This window comes from Natrix helvetica (genome assembly GCF_964273705.1).
Source record: "Natrix helvetica genome assembly, chromosome: 4".
Lineage (NCBI taxonomy): Eukaryota > Metazoa > Chordata > Lepidosauria > Squamata > Natricidae > Natrix > Natrix helvetica.
Genome location: NC_138550.1, coordinates 172,416,376 through 172,440,445, shown reverse-complemented (window position 1 = coordinate 172,440,445; position 24,070 = coordinate 172,416,376). Strand labels below are relative to the sequence as shown.

The window sequence follows — 24,070 nt, the reverse complement described above, 5'->3', positions numbered from 1 at the left end:
TTAGCCAGCTCTCTGCCGCCGCCCTTCCCCCCAGACCATTTATGAAGGGGCTGAAAGGGTCTCTCCCTCCAGGGCCCAGCAATGCTCTCCTGGATCTCCTCCCACTCCTCTGCCTGGAGGTAGAAGGGGCTCATCCTGGCACTCGGCTGGCTTTGAGGCCTCCTCCTTTGCCAGGAGCTCAAACCATCTCCCTTGGGATGGGTGAGGTCACCATTGGGTGGTTAAGGGAGGGCATCCCATGCGGTCTTCACCGAGGCCAGCCCTCCCCCAAGGACAGAAGCCAAGTGTCCGCCCTGAAGCCCTTTTGGGAGGGGCTGCCACAGCAGGGCCTGTTGGAGCTGTGGGGACGTGAGGGGGGAGACAGAAATAGCTGGGGGGGGGATGGATGTGTAGCCCAAATAACAGCCTTTCCCGTGGGAGCCAAGGATGCTCTACCAGGGGTTGGAGGGGCGGGGACCAAAGGCAGCTGGAGCTGGGACTGGGACCCAACTGGGCCGTGGGATGGACTCGTGGCCTGGGGGCAAGAACTTGGGGTTTTGATTTGGGTGGGGAAAACTCCGGGCCCTTCGGAGTTGGATTTTCACCAGCTGTGCCAAGATGACATTCCCAACGAGTTCGTGCTTTGGGGAAACTCTGGGGCTAAGAGCTTTGGTGGCTTTGCGTCTGTAACTTGGGACCCTGAGGCAAAGTGGCTTCCCTACCAGGATCCCCTTCACTTCCCTCCACTCTTCCCTCCTCCCATTTCCCTGCCCGAGTTTCACTTCCGGCTGCTGCAGACCCCATCCTCTCACCCCATTGCCTGGAGGAGTTCATTTGGGGCAGGGGACTGTGCTTAGAAACCCTGACACCCGGCCATGGAGGTTACCTGCCAGCCCAGGCCGTGGCAGCCCCTGCATGGCAACCTTAGCACCTTCCCTGGTGGCTGCGTGAGGCCGCAGAGCAGGCAGCCCTCCTGGCCCCAGGAAGTCCAACCTCAGCAGTCTCTTGGAGGAGGGCAGCCGGGAATGAAGCCCGCTGGCTGCTTCTGCACCCCCGGGTTCCAAGCACACACATGCACACAGAGGCGGTGGGGACTGCAGGAAGCCTTGTCTTTATTGCTCCCGGTGCTCTGTCTGGCCCCAGGATTCCACCTGCCTGCTGCCTGCAGAGCGACGGTGCTCAGCCAGGGCAAGGCGCCACTCCTTCCAAAATCTGTTCCAGGAACACCGGGGCTTCACCCGAGGGAGGCCTCGGCTAGCTGGGCAACTGGCTTGTGGGAGCACCAAACAGCACCTCTCCGAAGAGTGCTCTTGCTCCAAGAGAACCTCAGCTGCGTTGCCAGGGAGGGCTGTGGAGAGCAGGGGGACGGATGCTTGTGGGGAAAGAATGGGGCAGCCTGCTTAGCCTCCTAGGGCCTGGGTGCCAGTGGGGGCTGCTCAGATCCCTCTGCTGCTGCTCCCTGGGCCCGGAGAGGAAGGAGATGCTCCAGTGGCCAGGGTGCAGGGACATCACTTGGGGCTTCTCTTCTGGAGTGACCTACACAGAAGCAGAGAGAGCATCCCACAAAATAGGCCCTTCACAGGGGCAACTCTGCTCAAGCAGCCCACCCAAGCAAGGCTAACAAACCCGAGGGCCCCCTGGATTGTCGCAGCCATGGCCCTGGAGGCTTTGGTGCAAGGGCCGGCCTGCCTCTCAGCTGGCAGGCTGAGGTCAGCCCCTCTGGCCACAGAGTCCAGCACCACTCTCTCACCTGGGGGCTCAGCGTCAGGCCCAGCTGCTCCAGCTGCAAAGTCCGGCTCGCCCCCCCCGGTTGCCCCAGCAGAACGGCAGCAGTGGAGGCACCGATCCCCTGAGCGTGTCCGGCACAGAACAGCCTGGGAGGAGAGGGAGGAGAGGCCGGCTGCAGGATTTGCCAGAGCCACCTTGGGGGGCCCAGAACTCTGCCCACCCGCTGCCCCCTCCAACTGGCTCACCTTCCTCAGGACAGGGCTGCTGGGCGCAGACGCACTGCTGTACAGGCTGAGGCTGCAGATGGAACAGCTGGGGGAGAGAATCTTGGAGGCAGGGGCAGATTGGCTGCCGGCCCCCTTCCGCCCCAGAAGTCCCGGGGAGAGGTATCTTTCATTGATCTTCAGGTTGGTCCTTCCCTTGACTGCAAGAGAGAAAGCCACCAAGATGGGGGGGGCAATCAGACACCCATCCTGCTTGGGCTGCTTCTGGGGTCCTGGCAGACGACAGCCTCTCACCTCTGCAGGGGTCGTTCTTCACCAGGAACTCGTCCAGAGCTGTCCAGCCTCCCCCAACTCGCACCATCAGGGTACTTCGTAGAATCCGGACCTTGCACAGCTGCTGGCACTGCCCAAACTGGACAAGCAGCAGGAGAGGCCATTTGACAGAGGCCATTCTTGTGGCCCCCATATGGGGAGAAGCCTCCCTCTCAGTCCCTCCTTCTCAGGGCGGAGGCAGAGCCCCATGGCTCGGCTGCCCCCTTCGCAGACCCCAAGGGCAGAGCTGGTGTGAGAAATGAGTGCCAGGAAAAGCCCGGGCAGAGACCCTCTTCTGCCCCCTGGCCCTCTGGGGCTCCCCTGCCAGCTTAAAGCAACCTGACTCTGGAAGCTGACAGGGTCCCTGGCTTAGAGAGAAGGGCCAAGAGACTCGGGAAGCAGAGGGCACAGGGTTAGGAAATCGGGGGGGGGGAGAGGGCACACAGGCTTACTCTGTAGCGGGTGGAGCTGATTTGCTCCACTTGGAAACGCTTCACACAGTTACACTCAGCCACTTGTCGCTTCACCTGGGTCACAAAAGAGAAGCAGTTGGGGGGGGGAAGAGCCCCCAATTTCTCCTAGACATGCATGCCTTTGCAGGGGCCCGGACTTCACCCCAGCCTCTCTTTTCTCTCAGGGGAAATTCCAGGCCAGAAACCTGGAGGTACGGGCCTGCTCTCACTCAGCAACCGCCAGAACTCAGACGCTGCAGGGAACCCCCTGCACCCCTCCCACCATCCATTCACATTCCTGGGCATCACCCCTTCCCTCCCACTCCCACCTGGGCTCAGCTGCCTCTCCAAAGGCCGGGGTGGGAATTGGCTGCAGGCTCCCTCAGTGGGGCTAAGCATCTACTGAGGCATCTGGGGCAGCCCCTCCCCCTCCCCCCCTCCTCAGTTGGGCTGAGGAGGTTTGCGACTGTGGCCTCCTTAGGAACCCCCCCCCCCACACCCCTGTTCTGCTCAAAGGAAGCGCCTAAACGCCTTCCTGGGACGGAACTGGGGAGACTCTGAAGCCGCAGCTCTACTGTGTGTATGGGGGGTGTGCACCCTGGCTCCCCTACCTCCTCCTGGATGTGGTCCACATTGGCCACCTGGTGCAGGATGTCCCGGCTGGGGTGCAAAGCGCTGATAAATTCGTAATAATCAATGAAACCATCCCTGTTCATGTCAAAGATTTTGGCCACTGCTTTCATCTCCGGTAGGCTGGTGGGGAACTCTGGAGAGGAAAGGAAGGAGTGGAGGAGGCCAACCTCCCCCCTCCCTCACCCCCACATCCCGGCCATGTCCACAACAGCCACAAGGGGAAGCAAACGCACCCAGAGGCCAAGGGGGCGGCCATTGCACAGGGAGGAAACCTGGGCCTCTCGGCCTGTCCCCACAGAGGGCCCCCAGCCCACATCTCTTGTTCCCTGCAGGAAGGCAGCCCCAGATCAGCACTCACTGGAGGCCACGACACGCCTGATAAACTCCTGCTGGGTGATGCGCCCATCTTGGCCTTGGTCAATGCTGTGCAAGATGTCTAGGACCCGGGACTTCCTATGGCCAATCCACTGCAGGTACCGTTTGCGCCAGGCATCAAAGTTGAAGCCGGCCATTTCTTCCAGCTGTGTGCGAGACAGAGAGTGCACACACCTAGCTACAGGGGCCAGGCACAAGAACCCCACACAAGGGCGCCCGAGGAAAGCCCACCAGCAGGGCGAGAGGCCCGTGCCCTCCCTTGCTCCTCATCCCCATGGGGGACTGAGAGAGGAAGAAGCTGGCCCAGGAGGGGACTGGTGCCGTAGTTCCCCATCCAGCTGTCCAGTCCCACTGGAGGTAGCCAAGGGCAGCCCAGGCCTCCCACCCAGACATCGGGATGCTGGAACCTTGATGTCTCAGGGCTGTCAGGGGACCTGGGAGTTGCCACTTGACTTGGGTCCCTCCCTGCATCTGTCCCACCACTCCAGGGGGGGCTCTTCGCCCACTGCAGTTGGCCATCCTCACCTCCTGAAGGCGCCGCTGGGCACTTTGTAGCCGATGCTGCCGTTCCTGAGCTGCCATCCAGAGCCACTGCCAGCGGTGCACCAGTTCGGCCAGGAGTGGGTCCTCTGGCTGCAGGTCTTCCAGGGGCATGGAGGAGGGCCGGGGCAAAGCTCTGATGGCACCATGCCAACCTGCAAGGGGAGGGAAGGAGGGTCCCAGCTAAAACATGCTGTTATTAAGCAGCTGGCTGCCATTTGAGAGAAAGTGTGCAGGGGGCACGTGGGAACCCCGAGCATCCCCCCCCCGGGGGGGCGATCAGGGCATCCAGACCGGGGGCAAATGTAAGGGGAGCTGTGAGCTGGGTCTCAGCACAGGGCTCCGCTCACCTGCCCTCCTGTAAGTTGGCTGTGGGGCAGAGGAGAGGTGAGCGAGCAGGTGGGACACAGGCTGAAGGAGCTGAAGGAAGACCAAGAAAGAGGCTCAATAAGTCAGCGCCTTGATCTTCTTTGGTTCACGATGGAGGGAGAGAACGCACCGAGGGGCTTCCAGACTCTGCCCTTCTCCCTTACGAGCACCCAGGCCATTCCTGGGACCGTCCCAGGCCTGCTCCTGAAAGGCCCTCCCCACCACATCTTACGATAGACAAGCCTGGGGGGAGGGGAGAGGGTCCTTTGGAAATGTCCTTCTCACGCTTTCCTCCTTCCCAGGACTGTCCCAAGTTCTCCAGCCTCTTCCTCAGACTTTGCCCATGAGGAGAAGCAGAAAGGAGGATGCCCTGAGGTCCCTGGCAAAGGAGAGGAAGGAAGGAAGGAAGGAAGGAAGGAAGGAAGGAAGGAAGGAAGGAAGGAAGGAAGGAAGGAAGGAAGGAAGGAAGGAAGGGGGCTCCTTCTTCCTCCCCCTCCCTTCCCACTGTGGAGGAGGCAGCTGCACCTGGGAAGCCCATTGCGGGGTTGGGGGGGATGGGCAGCACTTGGGGAAGGGGTGGGAAGGGAAGCATCTGGAGCAGCCTTTAACCATACTCCAAAAGGGACACTTATAAAGCAACACACATATTACAAATACCAATAAAACTCTTGGGCGCCAAAGAAAACCACTTTTGGGAAAAGGGTCGTGTCTTCAGCCCTTAATTTCCCTTTCCCCTCCCACAATTAATGGTCCATCATCCCCACCCCATGAATCTGGACCCCAGAACTATGGGTCCGGCTCCACCCGCCCTGCAGCTTCTCCAGGGCCCAGCCCCCACTTGGAGGTCAGCCAGCAGAGCCAGTCTCTGCCTTCCTGGCAACCGAGCAATTGGCGCAGCCCTATCCTCTTCTCACAATGGCCAGACAGAAAAACACACAAGGATATCCAGGAGGCAAGGGGGCCCTCCTCCCATCCAAGGTAATCTCGGCCCCAGGCCATCTTCCGGCATTGCTGGCACCCAGCCACTCAGCTCATTCCGTCCAGGCTTGTTCTCCTGGGGGACTTCCAGGGAAGAAATGTCAACCAAAGACACCTCTGCAAAAAGCAGAGCCAATGAGGAGGTTTCATTGTCTCTCCCACTTTTAGAAGTTATGAATGAAGTGATATCAGAGAGCAGAATAGCTAAATCATGGTCAAAGGAATATATTGCATTGCTACCTAAAGAGAAGACAGATCTAACACAAACCAAGAACTATAGACCAATTTCTTTACTAAATTCAGATTACAAATTATTTGCATCTATATTAACAGAGAGACTCAAAAAGTATCTAAATAGCTTTATCCACTCTGATCAAATGGTTTTTTTTACCAAAGAGACAAATTAAAGATAATATGAGAATGATTTTGAATACTTTGGAATACTATGAGGCCCATCCTGACAAACAAATGGCTTTGATGTTTCTTGACTCACAGAAGGCTTTTGACAACATGAATTGGCAATTCATGTTTTTACAATTGGAACAGATGAATTTTGGTAAGAAATTTATCCAAACCATACAAATGGTATACCATAAACAAACCACAAAGATAATGGTAAATGGAGAATTGACAGATTCTATTGAAATAAAGAAAGGTACGAGACAAGGTTGCCCATTATCACCGTTACTTTTTGTCTTAACATTAGAAGTCTTAAATAGAAAGATTAGAGAAGAAGAAATAAAAGGAATGAAAATTTAAAAAGAATACAAGCTACAAGCATTTGCAGATGATTTGGCATTTATTCTTGAAGACCCACTCGAGACACCCAAATTGTTGGAAAGAATAGAGGAGTATGGAAAAGTAGCAGGCTTGAAAATAAATAAAGACAAAACAAAGATTTTGACAAAGAACATACCATCAAGACGAAAGGAAGAGTTGGCAGAAGCTTTGCAGATTCAAATCACAAGCAAGGTTAAATATTTGGGGATATACTTATCAGCTAGATGTAGCCCTCTCAAGGAGGACAATTATACTAGACTAAAACAACAAATTGCGACTGACTTGATGAAATGGGAAAACCTGCAACTATCAATGACAGGAAGAATCTCTACAACTAAAATGAACATTTTACCCAGAATTTTATACCTGTTCCAGACAATTCCAATTAGATTGGGCAAGGACTTTTTTGAAGATCTAAATAAAATAGTCTTGAAGTTTATTTGGCAAGGGAAAAAAGCGAGAATAAAACTTAAAAGTGTTACAAGATGCTAGAACAAGAGGAGGATGGGGCTTATCTGATTGGGAGTTATACTATCAAGCAACAAACCTGATGTGGATTAAGGAGTGGGTAACACTAAAAAATTCCAGATTATTGAATGTAGAGGGTCATGATTTACTGTTGGGATGGCATGCTTTTTTATGGTATAAGGGAACTAAAGCACATGGTTATCATTTGAACCTTCCTGAAGCTGGGATTGGAGCTGCTGGAGAGAGGGGGGGGGGTGAGTCAGAGAGACAAAGAGACTGAGGTGGGGGCCCTTAAACTCCATATCATTTGAACCTTCCTGAAGCTGGGATTGGAGCTGCTGGAGAGAGGGGGGGGTGAGTCAGAGAGACAAAGAGACTGAGGTGGGGGCCCTTAAACTCCATATCATTTGAACCTTCCTGAAGCTGGGATTGGAGCTGCTGGATAGAAGGGGGGTGAGTCAGAGAGACAAAGAGACTGAGGTGGGGGCCCTTAAACTCCATATAATTTGAATCATCTATAAATCAAAATAGCAATAATACATTCTGGATTAGCGTGCTTGAGATTGTGATTTTATTTTATTTCAAAATGACCAGCTTAGTTCAATGTAATAGCTGTTTTGCACCTGTCTTTCGCAGTACTCTTTTCAAATTTGGATACTGTCCCCTTTGTAAACAAATTACTAGTCTACATAGACAGATTACCTATCTAGAATCTGTAATCTGTGCTCTCCAAGCAGAAACTAGGTCTCTACTTCAGCCGTTCCACTCTATGGCGATGCCATGCTATCAGCCCCCTCTGCCACAAAGATCTTGCAGGAGAAGAGCAGTCTGGACAACCGTGGGATCTGGCAGGTTGAGAGCTGTGAACCATAAACACAAAGCTTTTGCTGTGACCCAGCAAAACAGATATAGTGCTCTTGCTGACCTTAATGGGGACACTAAAGAGATAGGTCAAGATAGTTGTGATAATGATGACTCAAATAAGCAGGGGATCGTGGTCCAAAATGAAGAACTTTCTTCGGAAAGGCAAAATGGGGAACCAGGTATCACACATCAGTCGCAAAAGAAGAGCAAGGTATAGAAAAAGAGAAGCCACCTTCTGGTTAGTGATTCAATCGTAAGGGATGTAAATTTAGGAGAGGATATGGAGGTTTTAAAAGAGGTCAGGTGTCTGCCAGGTGCTACTGCCAGCAGAGACAAGAGGCGTATTCTTAAGATAGTCAAGAATGCAAGTAAGGACTATGATGTTGATGCTATTATACATCTTGGCACTAATGATCTGTCCCAGAAAGTTGTACTTTCTGTGAAGAATGATTTCCAGAGCTTGGGGTATGAACTTAATAGTATAGGTTGTAGGCTTATCTTTTCAGAGGTTTTACCAGTATATAAGGAACAAAAAAGGAAGGGCCAGCATGTAGCAGAGTTTAATGTGTGGCTAAAGGAGTGGTGTAAAAGGGAAGGCTTTGGTTTTATTAGTCATGATGCCTGTAGCTGGTCCAATGAAAAACTGTAGAAAAGAGATGGGTTGCACCCATCCAAGAAAGGGATTGAGTTACTTGGCATTAAATTCACAGATTTTCTTGATAAACATTTAAACTGAAGAGCGGGGACAGAGAATTAATAGATAGAGAACATTTCTGTCCCCAGCAAACGAAAATTCATAGGGTTATAAGTGCATGTAACATAGATGTGTGTGTGGGTAAGATTATCACTCCAGCTGTCAAGCAAAACCAAGCATTTAATAGTGATTGCCATACCATGTGCATGAATCACACAAGTGGCAAGAAAATAGGGGCAGTCAGGCATAACACAGGTTATGTAGACAGTAAACACAAGGTCAATCAAAATGGACTCAAATGTCTATACACCAATGTACAGAGTATGAGGAATAAACAGGGTGAATTGGAAATTCAAGTAAAAGAAGGCAGATACGATATTATTGCCATTACAGAAACTTGGTGGGATGAAACCGACAAATGGAACATACAGCTAGAAGGATTTAAATTATTTAAAAGAAATAGACCAAATAAAAGAGGAGGTGGAGTTGCACTATATATAAGAAATAACTATGTCGCTACAGAAATAGAGCACAACAATGATGAGAACTATCTTAAATGCATTTGGGTCAATATTAAAGGTTGTGGGGGAAATGACATTGCCAAAGGTCTATACTACAGGCCACCCAACCAAGCAGAGGAAGTAGATGAACTTTTTGCTAGTCAGCTAACTAAGGTATGTAGGAAGCACACCACAATAGTAACGGGAGATTTTAACTATCCTGACATCAACTGGGAAACAAACTCTGCACCAAGTGGAAGATCCAACAGGTTCCTAACAAACCTAGCAGACAACTTTGTTTTCCAAAAAGTAGAGAAGGGAACAAGGGGATCAGCCATATTGGACTTAATTCTCACTAACAGAGAGGAAATGATAGAAGGTGTTGAAGCCATAGGAATCCTGGGGGCAAGTGACCATGCAATATTGGAATTCAACATTATGCAAACACAAGTAGTAGAACAAAGTCAAACTAGAGTCTTGGACTTTAAGAAAGCTAATTTCAATAAACTTACTTGGGAAAAATTCCATGGATGAGAATCCTCAAGGGGAAAACAACTCAAGAAGCTTGGGAAATTTTGAAAAATGAGATTACAAAAGCCCAGTCTAGCACAATACCAATGAAGAAGAAAAATAACAGCTCCCAAAAGAAACCAGCATGGCTGCATAAACAACTATCTGACAAACTGAAAGACAAAAAAAGTAAGTATAAAAAGTGGAAGGAGAGGGACATAACTAAGGCAGAATATCAGCAAATAGCCCGAGCTTGTAAAGATGAAGTGAGGAAAGCTAAGGCTCACAATGAAGAAAGGCTTGCCACAAAAGTAAAAATTAACGAAAAAAGCTTCTTCCAACATGTTAAAAACAAGAAAAAAGTTAAGGAAACAATTGGTCCATTGCTAGGAGAAAGTGGCAAGAAGGTGACAAGCAACAGGGAGAAAGCAGAACTATTTAATGCATGTTTTGCATCTGTCTTTACACAAAGGGATAAAGCAGTCCAACCTATCAAAAGCAGAACCACAAAAATCAGATTAGGAACACAAATTGAAATAGGGAAGAAAATGGTAAGTGAGCACCTGTCTACCCTAGACGAGTTCAAATCACCAGGACCGGATGGATTACACCCCAGAGTTCTGTAGGAACTAGCAGACGAGATCTCAGAACCACTGAATTATATCTTTCAGAGATCCTGGAACACCGGGGAACTACCAGAGGACTGGAAAAGAGCTGATGTGGTTCCCATCTTCAAAAAAGGGGAAAAAATAGATCCAGGAAACTATAGACCTATCAGCCTGACCTCAATACCAGGAAAGATTCTGGAAAAAATAATCAAGCAACAAATTTGCGAACACCTAGAAGAAAACAAAGTAATAGCCAAAGCCAACATGGATTTGTCAAAAACAGATCATGCCAGACTAATCTTATTGGATTCTTTGATAATGTAACAAAATTAGTGGGACTTCCGTTGGCGCCGCTGTCCTTGGAAGACGCTCCCTCGGGAATGCCAGCCCGTGTTTGAGTAACAAGCTGTTAGGATAGCATAAATCAGCTGTCCAGCAGTTTGAAAACCTCCCCCTCGGGAAAAGGGGGGGAGGTGAGCAGTCTGGCAAAGGGTAGAGCCGCCCAGCAGCCCCAGAAGCAATTCTGTGGCGTGAAAGGTGCGAACTCCCCAGGAAGCCTGACAATCTCCTCATCACGGGACGCCTCTGCCTTTGCAGAAGAAAAGGCAGCGTCCACACCTGCAATTTCAAGTTTATTTTACATCTGAATAAGAAGCAGGCAGAGCAAACCAGGAGGTCAACAAATTGCAAATACAAGCCTTAACTCCGTAGATTATATCTCTTTCTGTAAACTTAAAAGAAACCATTTTTTAAAAAAAATGGCACCAGAGTAATAAAGGGTGTGTTGAAAACGAAAGTGAAGCGGAAAACTGATTAGCACTTGTTAAGTGCCTGTTAGTATTGCCAGAAGACTTCAAAGAATAGCTGGACTTTTTGGACTAAATAAATTGGCTGTTTAAAAGCTTGATTTGAATATTTTGAAATAGTCTCTAAGCAGGCAAAATTCAATCCTTCGAAAAGTGCAGGCAGTTCGCCAGCGCAATCTTCAAAATTGCAATCTTTATTACCTCCGGTGGAAACACAACCACAAACCTTGACACTGGAGGCTCTACAAAATAACTTACAAAATGCATTAAAAGAACAGGCAGTTGTCTTGGAGGGGAAAATTACAAGTGCCTTTAAAGATGTCTCTGATGAAATATCTGGAATTAAGGATTTAATCCAAACACGTAACCAAGAGGTAAGGGAGGATATAGTTGAGGCACTTAAAGGATTATTTGGCTACATGGCATCTCTCAATGAGAAGGTGGAAGAAATTAATGAGGCTAATACAAAGTTGGACAACAAATTTGTGGAGGCACAAATTAAAATTGATGTCGGAGGTGGAGCTTACGGTGATGCAATATAGAACAATGGAATTTGCCTTGAGGATAAGAGGGTTGAAGGAACATACTCAAGAAGATTTAAGAGAGATTTTTGCAGACACTTTTGTCCAATTAACTGGGGAGCCAAAGGCCGAATGCCTCTGACAAATTGACAAAATTTATCGCGTTAATTCATGGATTGCCAGACAAAGACAACTGCCAAGAGATATTGTAATTTATTTTGTCACCAGGAAAATTAGGAATGAAATATTGCAAGCAACCTATAAAAACAAACTGCAAGTGGCAGGTCAAGATGTGATAGTACTGAAGGAACCCCCCCCCCCCAAATGTTGAGATCTAGAAAGGATTATGCATTTCTAGTGGATGAACTTAGAAAGCGCCAGATTCAATACAGATGGGAGACCCCAGCCGGATTGGTGGTGAACTACATGGGAGAAAGACATCGCCTCAACTCTGTCTGGAAGGCAAAAGATTTCTATAGTATGGCACTAAAGGCAGGATGCCCTCCATCTCCAGGTCCCAAAGAAAGAAAAGAGACAGAGGACCCCAGGCAGCAAGATAACCAGGCATAAATTGGGGTTATGAGTTTGCTGCAGGAAACAGAAGAAATTATGGAACAGAGACAAACCCTTGTGGCTACCAAACATAAAGAACAAGAATTAATGTCTCAACAAGCCCAGATGGCAATTCGAGATAATATAAACATGAGCACAGAAGCAGTGGGAGGAGCTAGACCGAAGGTAAAATCCCAGCAAGATTTCCAGGCAGCTCTTTAAAAGCTTCAGTGTGCTAAAGATGACAACTAAATTTCTAACATGGAATGTCAATGGCTTAAATTCACCACAAAAAAGGAAAAAATATTTCACTACTTGAAACAATTTAAAAATGATGTAATTTGCCTGCAAGAAACACACATTAGAACACAGGATCAGAAATATTTGATGAACGCAAGACTGGGATCGCATTTTGTAGCATCCGCTCCGGAGAAGAAAAACGGTATAGTTATATATTTAAGAAAAGATTTAAAGGCTGAATTAATTGAAGCAGATCCTCAAGGTAGATATATTGCAATTGAACTATTAATAGAAGGAAAGAAAATACTCTTAACAGGAATATATGCTCCCAATCAACAACAAGAAAAATTTTATAAGTTGCTTCACACCAAACTAACACAATGGGGTTACAGATCCTGGGTTTTACTGGGCGATTGGAATGGAGTACTGGATCCTGTTCAAGACAAGAAGAGGCTTTTGCAAAATACCCAAACACGAACAAGATTACCTAAATCTTTTTTTGATATGATGGATGACTTTGAATTGAGGGATATCTGGAGAGAACGGAATGTTAAGAATGGGATTTTACTTTTTTTTCTGATAGGCACCAATCCGTTTCCAGAATTGATTTTATACTAATTACAAATGATTTTTTTTCCAGGGTAAAGAAGACTAAGATATGTCTGAGAACTTTAACAGATCACAACCCGGTCTGGATGGAACTTGAATATGGAGACCGACCCAGGAGGTCTTGGAGATTAAATGAAAATCTATTTAGATATGTTACAGAATGTAAAAAACTATTGAAAGAATATTTTGCTTTTAATATGCATAAGGGGATATCAATGGAAATGATTTGGGACGCAAGTAAAGCATACATGAGAGGCGTTTTAATAAATCTGAACAATGTTTATAGGCGCAGACAAAGGGAGAAACAAAGGGAATTAGAGGAAGAGATTTTAAAAAAAGAGCAGGAGTTAATGTCTCTACCAGATGATAAGAAGACAAAAGAGATAATCTGGGATTCCTCCTGGATACGGGGCTTAGTTTAGAAGAACACCTGACGGCCGTGACCAGGGGGGGCTTTTACCAGGTTCGCCTGGTACGCCAGTTGTGCCCCTTCTTGGATCGGGATGCTCTGTGCACAGTCACTCATGCCCTCGTCCTTTCTCGCCTGGACTACTGCAATGCACTCTACATGGGGCTGCCCTTGAAGAGCACCCAGAGGCTTCAGCTGGTCCAGAATGCGGCTGCACAGGTTGTCATGGGGGTACCTAGGTGCTCCCATGTCACACCCCTTTTAGACGGCCTGCACTGGTTGCCGGTTGTTTTCCGGGTGCGATTCAAGGTATTAATTATGACCTTTAAAGCGCTCCATGGCTTAGGCCCAGGGTACCTGCGAGACCACCTATTGCCACCAGTAGCCTCCCACTGTCCAGTACGATCCCACAGAGTTGGCCTCCTCAGGGTGCCGTCGGCCAAGCAGTGTCGGCTGGTGACCCCCAGGGGGAGAGCCTTCTCTGTGGAGCGCCTTCCCTCTGGAATGAGCTGCCCCCGGAGCTCCGCATAAACCCTGACCTCTGGTCCTTCCAACGCGCCCTAAAAAGTTGGCTTTTCCAGCAAGCCGGCCTGGCCTGTTAATGTTAATGTTAATTTATTTTATTTATTTATATTTATTTATTACTTGAACTTATTAGTCGCCCCCTCTCCCCACAGGGACTCGGGGCGATGTACAAAAGTATTATATAGCGTACAGAGGAGGTAAAAATAAATAAATAAGTTACAATACCTAAAAAAGTTAAAACCCCAATGAAATTAACCCTTAAAACTAAAATTACCAATTAAAAATGCCCTGGGCTGGAGAGATTGTAGTATTATGCCAGGTCAGCTAGTCGAAACAGGTAGGTTTTCAGCTTCATACGGAAGGAGCGAAGGTCGGTTGTTGTCCTGATGTCTGGGGGGAGGTCATTCCAAAGGGTGGGGCCCACTACAGAGAAGGCCCTACTCCTGGGCGCCGCCCTCTGGCACTCTCTGGAGGACGGCACCCGGAGTAGTCCCTCTCTGTGTGAGCGGACGGGTCGCAGGGATGTATGGGGCAGGACGCGATCCCGTCCAATACATTTTAAATGTATTGTTTCTTTTTTTAAAAAAAATCGGTTTGGTCTTTTTGTAAATGGGTTTAATCTTTTTTTAACTTTTGTGATGTGTGTTTTTAATGTTGTACGCCGCCCTGAGTCCTTTTGGAGAAGGGCGGCATATAAATCCAAATAAACCTAAACCTAAACCTACTTTATTGTGAGGGCAGTTCAATATGTTAATGTCGGACCAGATAGCCACTAATTTTCTATATGCTAAACACAATACTTTTTGCAATGCCAATAAACCAGGTCGATGGTTAGCATATATGTTAAGGAAAAAACAAAGATCCCGTAATATAGAGAAAGTAGAATATAAAGGGAAAGAAGTTTTTCAACACGATATGATTAAAAAGACTTTTTTAGAATTTTACACCAGACTGTATGCTGGTGACAAAATACAAGGGTCAGATATAGACCGATATTTGGAGAAAGAGAAAATTCCTATGCTTACAGATGAGCAAAGGGGAAGATTGAATCAACTTGTAACTGCAGAGGAAATCCTCCTGGCAATTAAGCAGTTAAAAATCGACAAAGCGCCTGGCACAGATGGCCTGACAGCAGTTTATTATTAAAAGTTACAACTAGAAATGATGGAACCTCTTAGGGAACTATTTAATAAAATTCAAATGGAAGGCAGGGTCCCACCATCTTGGAAAACAGCTTTTATTTCATTGATTCCAAAAGAGGAACAGGATCTTACCCAGCAAAAAAACTATAGGCCTATTTCATTACTTAATACAGACTACAAAATTTTTGCTAAAATATTGGTAAATAGGTTAATGCCAATTGTGCAACAAACGATTCACAATGATCAGTCTGGTTTTATATAGGGAAGGCAAATGAAAAGTAATGTAAGACAAATCATTAATATAATGGAATATTTGGGAAAGTATAATCAAGTCCCGGCAGTGCTTTTATTCTTAGATGCAGAGAAAGCATTCGACCAAGTTAATTGGCAATTTTCAATAAAAACATTACAAAAGATGCAGTTCGGAGAGCATTTCATGCAATCTATCAAAGCAATATACCAGAAACAGACAACACAAATTATAGTTAATGGAGGCTTAACAGAATCTTTTAAAATTGAAAAAGGAACAAGACAGGGGTGTCCCTTGTCTCCATTATTGTTTATCTTAACCCTGGAATTGTTATTGAACAGAATACGTGGGTCTGACGAACTACAAGGAATTAAGATTAGGCACTACGAATATAGAATGAGAGCATTTGTGGATGACTTGGTTGTAAGTTTAACCCAGCCGGGGGAATCAGTTATAGGTCTAATGAATATAATTAACTAATATGGTCAAGTATCTGGGTTCAAAGTAAATCTAGGGAAGACAAAGATGATAGCTAAAAATATGACTATGAATTAAAAAAAGAATTAGAAAGAGTAACAGGATGTGAGATAGTAAAAAAGGTTAAATATTTAGGAATTTATATTACAACCTCAAATGGGAAATTATATAAGTATAATTATGAACCATTATGGCATAAAATACAGAGAGAAATGAATAATTGGGAAAAACTACAATTGTCTTTGCCTTTGGGAAGGATAGCAGCAGTCAAAATGAATGTTTTGCCCAAGTTTCTATTCTTCTTTCAAATGATACCAATATTTAAAAAAGACGCAAATTTGGAAGAATGGCAGAAAGGTATTAACAACTTTGTTTGGGCAGGAAAGAAACAGAGAATAAAACTTAAAATAATGCAAGATATACGTGAAAGAGGAGGCTTAAAAATGCCCAACTTAAAATTATACTATGAAGCAGGAGTTTTAGCAACAATTAGCGATTGGATTAACCTAACAGAGGATAGAATATTGAATATTGAGGGTTATTATTTGGTATATGGCTGGCATGCTTATTTAATATACGACAAGAAGGCCGACAAGATCTTTAAAAGTAATATTTTAAGGAATATCTTACTGCGTGTTTGGAAAAAATATCAATATAGGTTAAACGACAAAATACCTATGTGGGGGGGTGCCCAGACATGCTATAGAGAGTATAAGTATAGAACAAAAACAAGATTGAACTACATATGCAGAACTCCTTAGTATGGATAGAGGTGCACTGCAGTTGAAATCTTTGAATGTATTAAGAGATGAAAGGGTAATTCAAACCTGGTTCCAGTATGGTCAGTTACAGGCTAGATGGAAAAAAGACCAGAAATCCGGTATTATTCAAAATGAGGATAATTTGATAAAACAAATCAGGGACCAGGGTCAAATGCACATAAAAAGGTTGTATAATGTATTGATAGAAATAGACTCAGAAACAGAATTAGTTAAAGACTGTATGATAAAATGGGCACAAAATTTTGAAGAACCAATAATGATGGAAACATGGGAAGAGATCTGGGTAAGAAACGTAAAATTTACACAAGCTCAGAACTTGAGAGAGAATTTTTACAAGATGCTGTACAGATGGCATTTAGATCCAAAAAGGCTAGCCTGTATGTATCCGAATCTACAATCTAAATGTTGGAGATGTGACTGTGCTGGTGCCACGTATTATCATATTTGGTGGACTTGTAAAAAAGTTAAAGCATTTTGGATAAAAATATGGTGGGTTATTCAAAATATTTTGAAAAAGAGGATAAAGTTCACACCCCAGTTGTTTTTGTTAGGCATAGTTTCAGATTGTACTGTTATAGAGACTAATTTGATTTTGAACCTAACGACGGCAGCAAGATTGTTGGTGCCGCAATACTGGAAGAAGGAAGAGTTGCCCACTATCCATGAATGGACGTTACAAGTAGTAAACTTAGCAGAGATGGCCAAAATTTCAGCGTATTTGAAGGATCATTCGGATGAGAAGGACAAGCTGGAGTGGAGAAGATGGATTGACTATATTCAAAACAAATGCTGGACTAAAAAATTTCAGTTAGCTTATGAATGAAGGCATAAAGAATGTTACAATTAATTCAAAGTTAGTTTAATAAAGGGGGAGTTAAAGCACAAGAATAGTAACATGTAAAAATTAGTTAGCTTATGTTAGTGTATGGTTGTTAAATTTTTATACCCTGTATTTTGCTCTGGGAGGTCGGGGGAGGGATGAGGGGAAGAGGGGAGGGGAAGGGGGGTGATAATTGTAAAATTTATTTAAAAATGTAATTAAAAAAAAATAGTGAACCAGAGGAATGCCGTCAATATAGTTTACTTGGACTTCAGTAAGGCTTTTTATAAGGTAGACCGTAACCTACTTCTAGATAAAGTGGAAGAATGTGGGTTAGACAGCATCACCACCAGATGGATTCGTAACTGGCTGACCAACCGCACTCAACGGGTAGTCTTCAATGGAACTGCATCTACATGGAGGGAAGTATGCAGTGGAGTACCCCAAGGCTCTGTTTTAGGCCCAGTACTCTTCAACATCTTCATCAATGATTTGGATGAGGGAATAAATGGGGAACTCATCAAATTTGCCCATGACACCAAGCTGGCAGGAATAGCCAACACTCCAGAAGATAGGCTTAAGATACAGAAGGATCTTGACAAACTTGAACATTGTGCACTATCTAATAAAATGAAATTCAATGGTGAAAAGAGTAAGGTTCTACATTTAGGCAACAAAAACGGAAAGCACAGGTACGGTATAGGTGGTACCTTCCTCAACAGTAGTAACTGTGAAAGGGATCTAGGAGTCCTAGTGGACAACCATTTAAATAGGAGCCAGCAGTGTGCAGCAGCTGCCAAAAAAGCCAACACAGTTCTAGGCTGCATAAATAGAGGGATAGAATCAAGATCACATGAAGTGTTAATACCACTTTATAATGCCTTGGTAAGGCCACACTTGGAATACTGCATTCAGTTCTGGTCGCCACGATGTAAAAAAGATGTGGAGACTCTAGAAAGAGTGCAGAGAAGAGCAACAAAGATGATTAGGGGACTGGAGACTAAAACATATGAAGAATGGTTGCAGGAACTGGGTATGTTTAGCTTAAGAGAAAGAAGGACCAGGGGAGACATGATAGCAGTGTTCCAATATCTCAGGGGTTGCCACAAAGAAGAGGGAGGGACACTTTTAACATTACATTTATAAAAGGACACCTGTGAACAATGGACCCAGAAATTAATTTTAAAAGTGTCTGTTCTTATAGATAATCTGTGTTTAAAAGATGTTATGGGAGGAGATCAAATTACACTGGTCAAGACTGAGGCTGATCTGAAAGTGGATTTTAAAATGACAGGCTACAACAGTGACCTGGGAAAAGATGCCCTGCAGGACAGACAAAGGGAACTGCTGATGCTGCCGTCTTCATCATGAAAAGGGATCTAGGAATAACAGGAGAATGGCCTGGACGATGTGCCTGCACTGGATTTACCAGAGAGGCTTCCGAAGGTAGGAAGGATTTGCGAGAAGGGACCAAATGGAAAAAAGTTCTAGGACATCATTTGAAGCAATCAGAGATCAAGATTGTTAAAAATAAAGGAATGCAAAATTGGCGTATTGAATGAGGGTTAAAAGAGAGAAGCTGCTATCTCTGGTCATCCTTAATGGACGTTTGCTGATCAGGACTGAAAAAACCAGGGCTTGTTTCTAGGAAAGAGATGGGATACAGAAAAAGAGACCAATGCTCCTATTAACAGAGCAGATGATCCGTTACTAAAATAGTTTATACTTGTGATGGCCGTTACTTTATGTATTTTTTCTTTCTCTTGTACTATTATTTTTTCTTTTCTATTTTTTCTATTTCTTTTCTGCACTTTTCATCTTTTTTAGGTTGCATTAGTTTTATCTTTAATTCTAACACTTGATAGGATTTCTAAAACCTCCATTCTCTTAGACCGAGGAGGTCTTGGGAGCGTTTCGGTGGCTTCATTGCCCAAGTCGTCAGATGTCGACACTGAGCATCCAATTGCTTGATTCCCTGGAGGTGCCCACTCCTCCTTCCCTCCCTCAGCGCCTCCAGCTGGGACTTGCCCTCAAAAGGGCTCAGAGGGATGGAGGGGCGCTCAGCAGGATCACGCTGCCAGTTGCTCTGGACCTTCCACCTCTGGCTCAGAGCAAGGGCGCGGAAGAAGCAGGGACTGACTAACCAGGAGACCGCTGGCTGGAAGAAGGCGTCAGGCCCAGTTGTGCCGCTCTTTTCCGCCTGCCGCTCTTGGCCACCTTCTCCACCTCGGCCTGTTTGTGGTCCAACTCCCGCATGAAGACCTGGGGGGGCAGGGGGAGGGGTCTCCATCAGCCATTTGGACCTTGACAGCCAGGTGCCTTTGCTGAAGGGCCGAGACCCCATCTCAAAGCCACCCCACTCAGGGGCTTGAAAGCAGGACACCAACGCAGGCACTGGCACACACTCACGGGGCCTCCCACATTGGCCGAAATGTGCCCCCCCCACCCCAATTGGGAAAGACGGGCTCTCCAGGACTGTAGCCACCTGGTTGCCAGAGGCTCCCTTGACTGCATGGCAGAGTGCACTGCCCAGCGGAAGGCCTTCCCTGGCAGCCCTGCCAAGGAGCGAGGGGGGAGGCCTCTGCAGAAAGTCAAAGGGCCGGCGGGCAAGTGGGGGTCACTGACGCCCCAGCCAACCACTGCTAAGGGCTACCAGCAGGCAGGAGGTCAGAACCCCTTCTGGCTCCCACTGGGGCTAGCACAAAGGGAAAGGGGGCGGCAAAGTTATCCTACCATGTGCTGGCATCCAATTTCCTCCAGCTGCCTGTCATCCTCCGGGAGGGGCTCCTGGTCCTGCAGGCGCAAGGCCTCTTGGGCGGCTGTGATCCATGCGCTGAGCCGCTCTGCCTCCTCCTGGTTCTCAGCCAGGGAGGCCGCCTGACCCTTCAGCCGCTGCTCCTGCTGCTGCACCCGGCTGCAGAGCTGGGGGAGGAGGAGGAGGAGGAGGAGGGAGAGAGCAACGTGGGGCAGGAGAGGGGCGCATATGGTGAGGGAGGAGATCCCCTTCTCCCTACCATGCTGGATGCCGCACTCACAAGGCCCAGAGCTCCCACAGCCCCCCCTTCTACTCTGCTCACCTGCTGGAAGCGGGTCTTGGCAAGGGTGACCCACGACTGGACGGTGCCCACAGCATCAGGATGGCAGGTACTCAGGATCTCCTCACCCAGAGAGCTGATGCAGTCCAGCTCCAGCTGCTGGCATTGAATGCTCTGCTGCATCTCCTGCCGGCGGTGGGCAAGGCCATCAGCACCTACCTGTGGGGCCAGCCCCCCCCCCACACCAGAAAGGAGTCTGAAGGCTCTTCAGTATGAGACTCTTCAAGAGGAGAGCAGCAGGGTCTCCCCGCCCCCCACCCTGACCTCCAGCTGGCTCTGGCCCTCGGCTATGGCTGCCTCCTCCTCCTCCTCTGGAGGCGCCCCATCCATAACCCGCTTCTCCAGGCCAGACAGGCGGCTCAGGAAGGCAGACAGCAGGCGGTGGAACTCCTCTGCCTGCAGGAGAGAGGGAGGCCTGCATCAACAGGGCTGCAATTCTGGGGAGCCAAATGTGGGTCCTCTTGGCACCCAAAAGCACTCTAGAAGTTGCTCGGCTTCAGGAAAGGGGTGGTGGGCAGGGAATCGGGCAAGCCTCCTGCCCATCCCGTGTCCCAGCGCAGGCCCCGCCTGAAAGCTTCTGCCTTCTACACAACTGTCCTTCTTTCACCACTGCCCTGGGTGGCCCACATGCCTGCCTCAGGGCCACCTCCAGCCGGCTCTGCTGGGAGACCGGGAGCTGGCCAATGAGTTCCCAGTGGTCTTCCAGCTCCTCCATCTGGATCTGCAGCCACTGGGCGTCCACGCTGCTCCCACCTTGCGGCAACACATGCGCGGAGCACCTCAGCGATGTGACCGCCACCGCCCGCCGGCCCAGCTCCGTCTGGAAGGCCTGCCGGGGCCAAGAGAGGAGGCCTCACTGCTGGGCACCCAGATGGCGCAGCCGTCCAGCCCCTTCCTCTCCACCAAGGGCTTCTGCGGGCACGCCAAACCCACCTCGGCCCAGGCTCTCTCAGCAGTGGCATTGCAAACAACTCCTCCTTGCCTTGCCCACGTCGGGCAGTGGCACTCTCACCCACCTTATGCTGCTCCATCAGCATGCCCACCAGGTCTCTGTCCCCAGCCATGGGGGTCTCCTCAGCCAGATGGGGCTCAGCCCGGCAAAGCCAGTCCAGGAGGCCCTGAAGGGCATCGCCAAAGCAGCCGGAGAACAGCCGGTGCCCCTCCAGCTTCTGCTGCCTGCAAAGGGTTGGCAGCAGTGAGGGGCCCGCAAGGCTTCTGTGACCCCTTCTCTCGGGTGAAGGGCAAGGCCTGCCCCAAGGGGAAGCTCCCTGGAGCCATCAGCAGTCCCCACTCTGGGCAAGCTCCCGCCGGCCTGCACCCAATTCAGCAGCACCAGAATCCAGAAGGGGTTTAGGCCCCTCTGAGCAACTGTTACATGGAGCTTTAAATCCCAGGCGTCTGGATGTGGAGCTGGAGTCCCTTGACCCCGAGACTGTCCCATGAGTGACCATCTCAATCGCTCTCCCTCGTCCTTGCCTACTAGCTTTGGTGAGGGTGGGAGGCATCGGGGCTGGCTCCAGCGGCTCCAGAGAGCAGGTCAGTATCCCAGCACTGCTCCCAGTGAGAGGTCCAAGGCCACCCTGGCTCCTCAGCTGACCCCCTGCCCCCTAGGCCAGGCCAATGGTGGACACACCTCCCAGCTGCACAAAACATCCTCCTTTCAGTAGCACTGCAGTGAGCAACAAGGAAATGGGGCTTTCTCCCCGAGAACCCCCTCGAGGGATGGACACACGCACAAAGACTTTCAGAGGTTTAGTTGCCCCAGCAAGGCCAGACCTGCTTTGGCCAGTGAGTGGAGACCCTGTGTGGCCCAGAGATGCAGAGAGGCGAGCAGCCCCCCCCCAGGGCCCCCCAGCCCCTCTGCCCCCTACCTACCTCTCGGCTGCCCAGCTCCACAGAGCCCCCCAGCGCTCCTTCAGCTCCCTGTGCATGGCCTCCAGCTTCTGGCCATCGGCAGGGTGGAGGGCCTGGCCACACAGGAGAGCCCCCTGCTGCAGGGTGGCCTCAAAGACAGGGCGCTTGGCCCACAGGCGCCTCTGGAACCCCTGCAGGGACATTAGGAGAAAAGGCCTTGGCCAGCGGGAGAGAGGGGGGGGCTGCAGCTGCCTGTGGCCTGGCCGTGGCTGAGCCTGGCCCAGGGACCCGCCTGCCCCCCCTTCCCGGACTCAGGATAGGGCAGGAGACGGGGTCCTCTTCCACAGAGGGGATGGACGTGATGTAGCAGGCTCCCCCACCCCGGCTCACCTTGTGCTGTCCCAGAAGGGCCTTGAGGTCCTCTTGCTTCGCAGGGGGGGCATCTGTGGGGGCTGGGCAGGCTGCCTCCCATCCATCCATCCACTTGAGGAGCAGCCGCCAGGACTCTCTGAACTACAAGGCCAGAGCAACACTGCTCTAAACCTCCCTGGGCAAGGCTGCCCCTCCCCAACCCCGCAGCTCCCACTGTCCGTGGGGAGTCTTTGTGGGAGATACCTGCTTGGCCTGCTGGTGGGCCTCTTCTAGCACCTCCCCCCTCTCGCTCACTTGCTGTAGGACCTTGGCCAGCCGCTCCTTGGTATTGCCCATCAGGCTGCCAGGGCCCCCGTTGTCCTGGGTCAGGAAGGCAGCCCTCGCCTCCATCCCTGCCAGCTTCTTGCTCTGGGCTTCTGTCTCCTGTGCCAAGGTCTGCGGGAACAAGCAGACAGCGGAGCCAGGAGATTCCTGGATCAGTGCTCCTCCTCAGTGCCCATGCCACCCAGCCCCTCACTGGAAGACTGGAGAGGGACACTTGAGAGCAAGCTTGGCAGTGCCCCACGCAAGAGGCCTCAGACACAAGTTACAAGTCTGCCCTGGGCCAAGTGGGCCTGTGCCTAGGGAATGGCAGGCAGACTTCGCTTCCCAAAGGATGCCAAGGGCACCCATGCCACCCAGGAGGCTCCCCTTCCTTTGCCGGCCGGCTCTGGCTGACCCGTTGCCGCCGCCTCTGTTTGCTGACGGTGTCCAGGATGTAGCTGGGAGGAGGCAGGGCTGCCAAGGCCTCCTCGGTCTGCTTGACCCACCGAAGGAGATCCTGGAGGCTGGCGTGGTGCTCTCTGGCCATATTCGGGCTTTGGAGGAGCAGCTCCTGGAAGAAGGATGGAGCACCGTGGGTGGACCCCAGGCAGAGTGAGAGGCCTGCCCTCCACAGCCCCCCTCCCGCCCACCCACCTTCTGCTCTTGCAGGTGGCTGTTGATGCCACTCCACTTCCGCTCCAAGACCCTCAGGCTGTGCTCGGCCGTAGAAGCTCCGCTTGGGTGGCAGGAGGCCAGCAGGTGCTGGAGCTTCTCCTGGACTTGCTGGTACGTTTGCCGCTTGGATTCCATCTCTTTGCACAGTTCCTGTCCAACCACAAGAGGCCCCCAGGTGAGGTTCCCACCATTGCCAGGAGGAGGAGGAGGAGGAGGAGGAGGAGGAGGAGGAGGAGGAGGAGGAGGAGGAGGAGGAGGAGGAGGAAGACAGGCCCAAAGGCAGCCCAGGCGGAAGAGCAGCGTGAGGGAACCGGCAGGAGATCAGACCCTCCCAGAGCTGGGAAAAGGTCCCTCCAGAGAGATGGCCTGGCAAGACTAAAGCGGTGGCTTGTTCTGCTTTAGCGAGGGGAGAAGCTTCCTCCCCCAGGCCTGGCACAGAAGCTCCCTTGCAAGTGCCCAGAGGCCTCCCACGGCACGAATTCAGGTGCTCTGGAGGGTTCCAGCCCACAAAGGAAAAGAAGTGGGGCCAGAGGCAGCCCCACAGGCAGGCGGGAACATCTCGACCCGAGGCTCCAGAAGCCCCCCAGCCACCACTAGCCCTGGGCTTTCCATCCTGGGCTTCCA

The 24,070-nt window shown here is 49.4% G+C and overlaps 1 protein-coding gene across 6 annotated transcripts in view; it reads right to left on the bottom strand.

Moving 5' to 3' along the window:
• Positions 1 to 1,074: 1,074 nt before the first annotated feature.
• LOC309390523 (microtubule-actin cross-linking factor 1, isoforms 6/7-like) overlaps positions 1,075 to 24,070 on the bottom strand; it is a 40,843-nt gene continuing 17,847 nt past the window's right edge. For 5 of the 6 annotated variants that reach the window (XM_081949922.1, XM_081949921.1, XM_081949926.1 and 2 more), the window contains 18 exons: positions 23,426 to 23,596; positions 23,187 to 23,342; positions 22,712 to 22,903; positions 22,487 to 22,609; positions 22,118 to 22,287; positions 21,259 to 21,418; positions 20,507 to 20,638; positions 20,225 to 20,368; positions 19,881 to 20,069; positions 19,292 to 19,409; positions 4,229 to 4,398; positions 3,687 to 3,849; positions 3,307 to 3,461; positions 2,696 to 2,770; positions 2,226 to 2,343; positions 1,953 to 2,131; positions 1,730 to 1,853; positions 1,075 to 1,515 (listed from right to left, as the gene is read on the bottom strand). In XM_081949922.1, coding sequence (XP_081806048.1) covers positions 1,388 to 1,515; positions 1,730 to 1,853; positions 1,953 to 2,131; positions 2,226 to 2,343; positions 2,696 to 2,770; positions 3,307 to 3,461; positions 3,687 to 3,849; positions 4,229 to 4,398; positions 19,292 to 19,409; positions 19,881 to 20,069; positions 20,225 to 20,368; positions 20,507 to 20,638; positions 21,259 to 21,418; positions 22,118 to 22,287; positions 22,487 to 22,609; positions 22,712 to 22,903; positions 23,187 to 23,342; positions 23,426 to 23,596 — 2,667 coding nt within the window. In that variant the 3' untranslated portion in view covers positions 1,075 to 1,387. The remainder of the gene's footprint in view (positions 1,516 to 1,729; positions 1,854 to 1,952; positions 2,132 to 2,225; positions 2,344 to 2,695; positions 2,771 to 3,306; positions 3,462 to 3,686; positions 3,850 to 4,228; positions 4,399 to 19,291; positions 19,410 to 19,880; positions 20,070 to 20,224; positions 20,369 to 20,506; positions 20,639 to 21,258; positions 21,419 to 22,117; positions 22,288 to 22,486; positions 22,610 to 22,711; positions 22,904 to 23,186; positions 23,343 to 23,425; positions 23,597 to 24,070) is intronic. The other variant, XM_081949925.1, reaches the window with a different exon arrangement.